Source organism: Ctenocephalides felis, unplaced genomic scaffold (assembly GCF_003426905.1).
Source record: "Ctenocephalides felis isolate EL2017-DRISC unplaced genomic scaffold, ASM342690v1 CF-g0.4_SCAFFOLD_03570, whole genome shotgun sequence".
Taxonomy (NCBI): Eukaryota; Metazoa; Arthropoda; class Insecta; order Siphonaptera; family Pulicidae; genus Ctenocephalides; species Ctenocephalides felis.
In genome coordinates, this window is record NW_020539724.1 from 5,934,569 (window position 1) to 5,944,299 (window position 9,731).

The following is a 9,731-nucleotide window of genomic DNA, read 5'->3' on the forward strand; positions in this document are numbered from 1 at the left end:
AGAACTATTGCAAAATCGCGTACAGTTCGCGAATTGCAAAATAGACGAGGTGCTGATGGGCTTTTATGTAAATGAATTTAAATAAAAATTGTTTCTAAAATTTCTTCGAAAATGTGTGCATTTTAACTAGACAACACTTTCACTTTTTCGTATAAAATGAATTGAAAATAAAAATTCTGCGAATATATTTGAATGTTCTTAATGAGCCAGTATCATTTTTTACAGTGCGTAAAAATTGTAGTTTTAATAAAAATGTGGATCATTACTAATTTAATATTATGGATTTTTTAGAATGTAGCATTTAGTCTATTTTTATTAAAGCTCAATTTTAGCTAATTTCTTAAGTTTTAATCTATATTTTAATTTCCTGTGGAATAAGTTATAGTAATTAGAAAAAGATCGAAAATGATGTTTCACAGGTTTCTGAACATTTTGGCATACCTTATATAAATTGTATGTGAGTGTATGTTTATATGTATGCGCGGATAAATATTTTTGTCTACGATTTGGAGAGCAAAGATCAACTAAGTTGAATTGTTCAAAAAAAACTTTCCATTCCTATTGCTAGGGAGATTGATGCTGATTAGTTTTTGGCAAAGGCAAGTAAAGCAGTTTCGGGGGTAAAAGTGCAAACAGTGCAAATCACTTTCTGAGAGAATGGAGAATCCGATTTGAATGATTCAAAATGCATTTCAATACATTGATGAAATGAAGAATTGAAAAAATTGTCAGGAAGGCAGATCCATCGGTTTCGGAGGTCCAGAAAAATGCTATGCACCACTAGTTATATATGTTTACTTGATGGATAAAGAACCATCAGCAAAACAAATTAGGAGAAATTATTCTTGTGAATAGTATTACAACGAACAGTCTGTGCTATTTAAATTTAATATATTTTTAAACAAAAGTCCCATATAGTCGAGTAGGAAAATTTTCTATTAGCCTTTCGTCTATAATCATTGCGAATAATATGCTTATAACTTAAAAGTATCCGTTATGAACCGAAGGTCGTTCTGTTTGCTTATTTATTCGCTAGACGAAATTTTTGACTGGCGGCCGGTATATTCCACATTTTGTAATTATGATGCGTGTTCGTTTGTTGCTGTTTTTTGGCGAAAGATTGCATCATCGCAATACAAGCTTCTTGATCGCCACATATACGGACCCCGCACAAAATACAAGTCGTGAGCATGTAATATGCATGAGAAATGATGATGATATGCAAATGTTTGAGCAAATTTCAAATCGACAATGGTATTTTCAATTTTGCTACCTAAATGATACCAGTTGTCATGGATAGACGCCAAGGAAAATTGTATTTGTATTTCCAAAATTTGTAATTTTTCCCAATAGGGTCACCGAAAATAACTATCACTTTTATAATGTTTTGAAAAACTTGTGAAAAATAAAAAATAATATACTAAATTTATAATTATTGATAAAAGTAACGCAATGACTAAATTTGTATTTTAGAATATTAGCTAATTAACTCTCCTGAGTAATAAATCAGTCAATCACATAGATTGATTAATTTAAATCTCAACCGGGAATTTCCTTAAGGTGATTCCAGTTCAAACTTTGGATGCAATTAGAAAAAATTGAATTTATAATTGCAAGACCATTAATGCAAATCAAATTAATAAGAACTATAATTTAATATTCAATTTTTATACATAATCATATTAATAACTTTATTTATTAATTTTACTTATTGGGACATTTCCCATAAATGTAAATTGGGTTTATAATGAAACTCTTGTTGACTTATTTGTTTCACTAATTATTTATTATGACTTTGATTTTGTTATACATAACCTAATCTATTTTGCTTTAAATTTATTATTATTTATTTTATTTATTTCACTGGTTTCGCGAGTTACGCGGGTACTTTCTTATTGACACTCAAACTTGTACTGAAAATTATACCTAATATTTGGGTAAATATTTTTTATTGCCCTGTATGAAGCGAACAGTTTGTGCTTGTGCGTGTTGTTGCATTTTTGTACATTGGAGCAGCAATTCGCTCCACTTATTACATTAATCATAATAATATTGGCATTATAATTGAGCGTCTAATAGTTGAGAATATATAATAAATTTTTTATAAATTTCAAAAGCAAAAAATACAGAATCAGCAGCTTTATTATGTTTAATTTAAATCAAATCTGTTTTAATGTATTATTTGTTCTATTTTTAATTTCCAAAATTGTTTTTTAAATTATTGGCCCTCTTAACTGTTCTTAAAACATAAATTTTAAGGAACATGAATAGTATATTATTATTGATTTTAAATTGTTTTTTTCCCTTGATGATCAAACGAGACTTTTTCTTTCTTTATTTCTGTATTTTGTGAATGCCATTAGATTCTAGATAGTTCATTTTCATACAGTACATTCATAAGGTTATAAAATAATGAGATATACAGATGACGGATTTTTTTCTTTCTTTATTTCTGTATTTTGTGAATGCCATTAGATTCTAGATATTCATTTTGATACAGTACATTCATAAAGTTATAAAATAATGAGACATACAGATGACGGAGTAATTAGAGTTATTAGGAAGTCCAATTTCGGTCTTGTGTGTGGGGTCTCAAATAACAATTCTAAATGAAAAATTTTATCCACATAACAAAAAAAAAAATGATTTACTAATTTATTATCATTCCAGGTGGTGTTGTCCGCTTGTTCGTCATATTTCCAAGCGCTGTTCCTGGACCATCCGTCTCGACACCCGATCGTGATTCTGAAGGACGTCCATTTCGCCGAGCTGCGCACGCTTGTCGAGTTCATGTACAAGGCGAAGTTAACGTGCAGTACTGCCAGTTGTCGGCCCTTCTCAAAACAGCCGAGAGCCTTAAGGTATTTGGAGCAAGTGCGAAAATTAGTTTTCATATTAGTGTCCATCACACGATTGGCCACGCTTGATTTGGAACTTTGACTCAGTTGTATGAGTTAACCAGCTTTCAAGTTATAAATTCCAATAGTAATTTGGTAAAATCACATGCATATTTGATTGATTATACGTTTTTTTATTTATTTCTCTTTCCAGGTTAAAGGTCTAGCCGAAATGACGAACTTGAACGCCGCGACCACAACCTCAAACTCCTCCTCAACGATTTCAGCGCCTATGATGCACGATGCTTCCTCCGAAAGTGTGCAGACTCACCAGATTGCCCCATATTTTTCTTTCTTCAACAGCACAACTAACAACATCAGCGCTTCGACGTCTATTTCCTCAACAATCACAAGACACCAGAATAATACGACAACGGCAATTAATCAGTTAGGGCCTATTCTTGGTTCGACCAGTACAAATAGCACGAACACAAATAGTAGTCAAATTAACCAACAAATGCCAGTGAGTGGCTCGACACTTCATCAGCCTAACGAAAGTAGCCAGACGTCCAGGATCTCCATAGACACTCTAACCAGACATGACCGGAAACAGAATAATCATCATGCAGACATTTCAGACGCGGTAATTTATTTTGATCCTCAAAACTCCTGATGTTTTGAAATATTTGATGTATCTTTATTTTATCTATTATTTTCAGTCGATCAAAAGGCATACGAACAACATAACCGAGCAGTCTTATACACCACCACCACGATTGGAACAATCACCCCTGTCATTAATCAGAGCAAAGCCTCCCGAAACGGCGACATGTACGCCCATGGCCTGTGATGATACTGATGATGACGAAACACCTGCAACCCTTGGCAAATCAATTAATAACAATAATACTTCTAGTAATGCTACATCTACGCCATTGGTCAAGCATTCTAACTGTACAGATGTCGGTAAGTAAAAATCAACTCTTAATAATTTTTGTAATATCAACTTTTATCAATGTTTTAACTGTTTAACTTTCATATTAGGTCTGAATATGAGTATATCTTCGTCCTCGGAGCATTCAACTCGTATCGGTGTTGCTAGTAGCCAAGTTGCTGCTGCTTCTCTTGCGACGAGTATGCCTCTTTTATCATCTTCTGCAGGAGGAGGTCCACCTTTGCCGCAGGCAGCACCACCGCCTTCGACAAGCGTACCTCTTCCATCGCCTCCACAACCTCCGCAAAGAGAAGCACCTCCAGATCCATTACCTGGCCCATCGGGTCTTCCACCTGTTCAGCAAGTACCTCTGGTAAGATAATATAAACTGCATAGATGAAAATTGGTAATTAATAATTATTCTGCTTCGAAATTTTAAATTGGCTTGATGATTTCCACAGTTTATAACATTGAAAAACTAAGTTATTACATTTGACAAAGTATTACTAATTTGCAATCATTATATATACAACTTTATTTTAGTCTCTGAAGAAAGAAGTGGATTGGGAAAGAGCTGTCGAGGAAATCAAGGCTGAATCTTCTTCTGCTGAATATCTTAGACATGCCCATGACCAGGTTAGTGCATTATTTATTATATATTTATAATTTATTATCCATTTTCGTTATTATTCATAAAACATGAAATAAATATTGTTGCCATTGGTGTAATTCAATTGATTACCATCATGGTAATTACAATTATTGTATTATAAAAATTGCTGACAAAGTTGAATACTGTATTATATGAAATGATCTCGTTATGATGCAGGTGGTAAAGTAATATAAAGCAATAATATTTTTGTAGATATTTATCGGCAGCGCTTTCAAAATTTTAATGAGTTTTTTAGTGGTAGGTATTTTTAAATAAATATCGATATCCGGTCAAAGTAATAAATAACATCGTACTGCTGTTGATTACTTTTTAATTAAAAAAATATGATTTTAATATTCTGGGGCAATTATAAAAATACTATAAATTTTGATACAATTTTTGGAATATAGATTTTGAAATACAGTTTTGAAAACCGTTCCACGTAATAAATCTAAAGGTTAATTTGTTTATTTTTCCTAATTGGAATTAGTTACATATATTCAAATTTTTTTCTCAGATTTTAGATAAATAGTAATGTCTGTATTAATTGTAAGCATTCTGATAAGATAGGATTCATGTTCGCATTTTCACTTGAAAAAAACTATATAAAATTACAAATTAGTTACATGAAATTATGTTCGTTATTTTGATTAAATTTGAGTTTCTGTATTCAATTATGGTTTGTCTCTTTATTGTCTATTGCACATTCGTTCGCACTTTATTTCTTAAGATTCTTGATATAAAATCTACTAATTGTTAAGAACATTGGCTAGCACACAGGAGTCATAATCTCAAATTCGGCCAACTTGATATCAAGTTGTATCAAATTTTCTTCTAAAGTTAGGGGTTTCAAGTGAAAGTAATTGCTGCTACTTATGTAAGCTAACTAAGCTAATATACATATCTAATATATAAGATCTACACATAAAAGAGAAGAGCGGTTGACCACTGGGTTGCCTTTTTGAGAAAAATACTAGATTAGGAAATAGATAGCAAACTCAGCTTATAGTACACATAGTTCTGATCTCTGCGGTTTCTGTTAAAAATTAGAACTTCGACAGCAGACAATTTAAAAATAGGTTTCTCCTGAATAAAGGAAAATTAAATTAAAAAAAAACTTGAAAGGCAAGCATGACTATAAGGCATTATACGCTCTGAATACACGTCTCATAATATTGTCTTATCCTTTTGCTTCCGATACATGATTTTTATCGGTCGTGAATAATTTGAAATGGATCGCGTGCCAATTTCGGTCACCTGTTCTGGTCCTTCTTCTTGTACCTTCAGGTCAGGATTAGATTTTCAGCAATTTTTTTTAATAATTTTATACAGTAGTAGGGACAGAATAGAAAATACGCATCAATGAGAAAGCGTTTTTTTACAAATTTATTATACAAACTTCAAACTACTAATATGAATACTTTGAAAATAAAATATTATTATCATTACTATTATTATTTTATCAAAATATTATTGTTAACCATTAATTGATATGATTTCTTTCATACTAAGGAGTCGAAGAGTATGAATTACATTAGTAAATCTCAAGTAGGGTTGGATTCATCGCTAAAGTAAGATTTGTTGTAAAGACTGCAAATAAAGTTATATCGGTGTGACGTCTATGTTCACAGAATTGAATCAGACTCTAGTTGGGAATATAACTAATATATTAATTATTAAAATACAGCCCTGTATCCTTCCTGAAAATGAATTTCGGACACTTTATGTTCGCGATTTTATATATTCGATGCTCGATCGAGCTGTTAGCAATAATTGATAATGTCAAATTACATCGAACGGCCGCTACGCCTCGTTCTTTTCGACGATAAGCATCGTCACAGTATAATTGAAGACATCCAGGTGGGATTTTGTTACATTTTAAATTCAGATAATGGCAATAAGACAATTATGAAAGTGTATCAAACGGAAGTTATACAAGCAGATGATTTGTTATCAAAAGATATAAGAAAAAATCAACTGTCGAGTTTAGGTCAATCGCAGTTTAATACAAGACATTTTTATTAGCATTTTTTTTTATATTATACAATTTTTATGAAACGTTTCAGTTCATGGTCTTAACGAACATTCTGAAATATTATGGATCTACAAATAGTTGTTTAATTATAAAAAATTCATTAACAATTTTTTTTTTCTGGTTTACTATAGCTTTCACTTTTCCAATCCTAATTATTCCTAAAGTCTTCTCAATTATTTTCAGAATTAATAATTCATGTACGTATTCTTCTTATGAATTAGTTCCATAACATAATACGTTTGCGGTTCTTTATAATGAACCTATAATTCAGAAATATTATTTTAAATGAATTTAATCAGATCTTGAATAATTATTTAAATTGTGTTCCACCTTTTCGTCGCAATTAAATTAAACTGAGTCAAAATTGTGCTTTTCGATTGTATATTCTGGTCACGGTCACGAAGACGCCTGGTGTACCTTAAACCAACAGTTGTCTTGAGGGGAGATTTTTGATTTTGCGTGATCAAACATACTTGAGGTTTTATGACAACATCGGACAGGCCAATTCCAGTTTTTAAATACGTTTGAATATATTTCAAAGACTGCTTCCTTGGGGACATTAATTTTTTGCCGTTGTTCAAGTTTTTTTAATCATTAGCTTGAATAATGTATATATAATATATTATGTTTTGAATCTTTTGTGATAGCACAATACTGAAAGATTTATTAGGCATTCTAATAATATCTGTTATGCAAAAACGTTGGCATTTTAAGAATTTGTAGATAGATTTAGTGATGAATCTATTATTGATTAGATGTATTTGAGTCCTGCTGATGTTGTGAAGTTCGTAAGTATTGTTTATTTTACAGTGGTTTTTAGAATGTAGTAATTCACATTTAAGTAATGTTAGTGTCAGTTACAAAATGATTTTTTGAAAAGTGTAAATTACCTTTCTTTTTGTGCGTGTATTACTATTTGATTGAGTTATTAATCCTTTATCACAAGATAACGACCGATCGAGAGAAAGAAGATTTAATGATTATTTTCATTGTTATGATTTCTTGCAAAGAAGAGATACACACAATCTAATAATTAAGTTCCAGAACATAAAACAAATATTATTTGAATGAATCATCCACGCATGATTCCAATTTCTTCATCATCCACTCATTGCAGTCATGCCAAACAAAAAACGAGCGTCAACTTCTTTAAACATTTTTTGAGAATTTTGTTTGTAGAAAATTCTTCTCTCGGTCGAGAGACTATCCAAATTGTTATGCAAGCAGAGATATTAAATTTATTATCATAGATCAACAAATTTGGGTGTTTTGTTATTGTGTCGATTATCTGCACTTTTTGTAAAAAGAATATATTTTTGAACATCGCGAATCGATACACTTTTATTAGATGCACGTTTCCTCACACTTGAGACTGTTATATTTTTGGTATTAGCTGCAGATGTATTGTAAAAAAAGTCCGCCAAATCTAAAATCTCTTCCATAATAGAAACTAAAGTTTTTTCAAAAACAAATAATCACATACAAGAAGTTGATGGTCTTGTTTTTGTTTGGTTGCAGGAGTCGGATGACAGTTCTTCGCCACGACTATACTCGTGCGGTTATTGCGGCGCGGCGTTTCCTCATCAGAGCAAATTGACGCGGCATATATTGTCGCATAGTCTAGAGACGCTGAAATACAGAGAGCAGCAGGCTCAGCTCAGGCACACGTTGGCATATTCCCTGGGAGTTGGAGTCTGTGAGCCCCTCAATCTGATGGACCCCAGTTTTGCCAGAAACGCTTCTCTACCAGTAGACGAAAGCAGCAGGCACGAAGGATCAGGATCTATGGAACATTCACACGATGCTCATGATCCTAGTGGATTGGAAATGGATTTTACGACGACTTCGGGATCAGTGGAACAAGCTGGCGGTGTGGTTTTGTGTAAATTTTGTGGGAAGAGTTTTCCGGACGTGTCGTCTTTGATTGTGCATTTGCCTGTACATACGGGAGACCGTCCGTTTAAATGCGAGTTTTGTGGGAAGGCGTTTAAACTGAGGCATCATATGAAGGACCACTGTAGAGTACATACAGGTCAGTAAATGTAATGGATAAATTAAGTATTTCAAAGAAAAATCCTCTAAAATCACTTTTTAAGTTATTACCATAATAGATTTATTTTTATTAATAACTATTTCTACTATCCCTTTTCGGTTAGGCGAAAGACCTTTTCGTTGTGCACTTTGCGGGAAGACATTTTCGCGTTCGACAATACTGAAAGCCCACGAGAAAACGCACTATCCAAAGTATGTTAGAAAATTTCTGTCGCCGAGTCCAGTGGACAACGATGAAGATAATCCAAACCAATAGGAGCGACTGCCCTGGCCTCCACCCATCTGGTGGACTTGGTAAATGACCAGGGCGCAACGACCAGAAATCATATTCGAAACAACAATTATTTGTAGGACTCTCACTAACTCATTCTATCGTTGGCGCAACTATTGCTGATTGGTTTTGATTCCTAACATGTGATTTTGGAAAATAAATTTGTTGGCTATTTCATATTATTTGCAGCAGCCATATCGAAATTAGGACTAGATGCATTTAAAATTTCCTAATTAACTTTAGTAGGCCAATCATAGGAAAAGACCAACATCAGGCTTTTTGCGAAATTTTAAGAAATAATTAGGGTATGTATTAATACTTGATTTTCAATACAAATCTGGAATATTCGTTTAAGTTTTCAAATATTATTTCAAATATATTCTTTACTATTATTATTATTTTCCAAAAACACATAGTTGGAATCTCCCAAATTTTTGTTATCAAGAAAAAGGTATGTGATCAGAAAATAAAACGAAGCAGAATTATCAGAGATCCTTTTATCAATCACAATGAGCGTTCTGCTTTGTTTTATTTCATCTCTAATAGAATAAATTTTCTTGCAGAAAATTTAATCTTATTAAATCTGATTTTGAGTTGAAGTAATGCGATCTCATTTTTAGTATTCTTTTTGTGTGATTCTTATTAGATTGAGAATATTGCGTGCGCTGGGACATTATTCGAAATACTTTATGTGAGGCATCGGTTCACATAAAATAGAAACATAGCTGATGTCGTTCAATATATTGTATTATTTATACTGTCTTGAATGCTTTTTAAAAACGCATGGTTTCGGATTACAAATCAAACGACTTGTGAGTGGTCTACGTACAACGATTTTCAATGTAGAAAATACTATTCGTGTCGTTTTCTCAAGTTTTGCACTAGAAATGGTAATAGATAATTGATTGAAAATTTAAGGAAAATGCTCATATGTTAAACAAGCCCTGGCA

The 9,731-nt window shown here is 32.3% G+C and overlaps 1 protein-coding gene and 1 pseudogene across 1 annotated transcript; both read left to right on the top strand.

Annotated features, from left to right (window-relative positions):
* Positions 1-1,084: 1,084 nt before the first annotated feature.
* Positions 1,085-3,811, top strand: LOC113383145 (annotated as a pseudogene).
* On the top strand, positions 3,745-9,301 carry LOC113382924 (zinc finger protein 267-like). The gene is made up of 5 exons (XM_026621176.1): positions 3,745-3,803; positions 3,882-4,144; positions 4,315-4,407; positions 7,977-8,490; positions 8,615-9,301. Exons 2-5 carry the CDS (start codon positions 3,890-3,892, stop codon positions 8,764-8,766), a joined length of 1,014 nt encoding a protein of 337 aa, XP_026476961.1. The 5' UTR covers positions 3,745-3,803; positions 3,882-3,889; the 3' UTR covers positions 8,767-9,301.
* Positions 9,302-9,731: the final 430 nt, after the last annotated feature.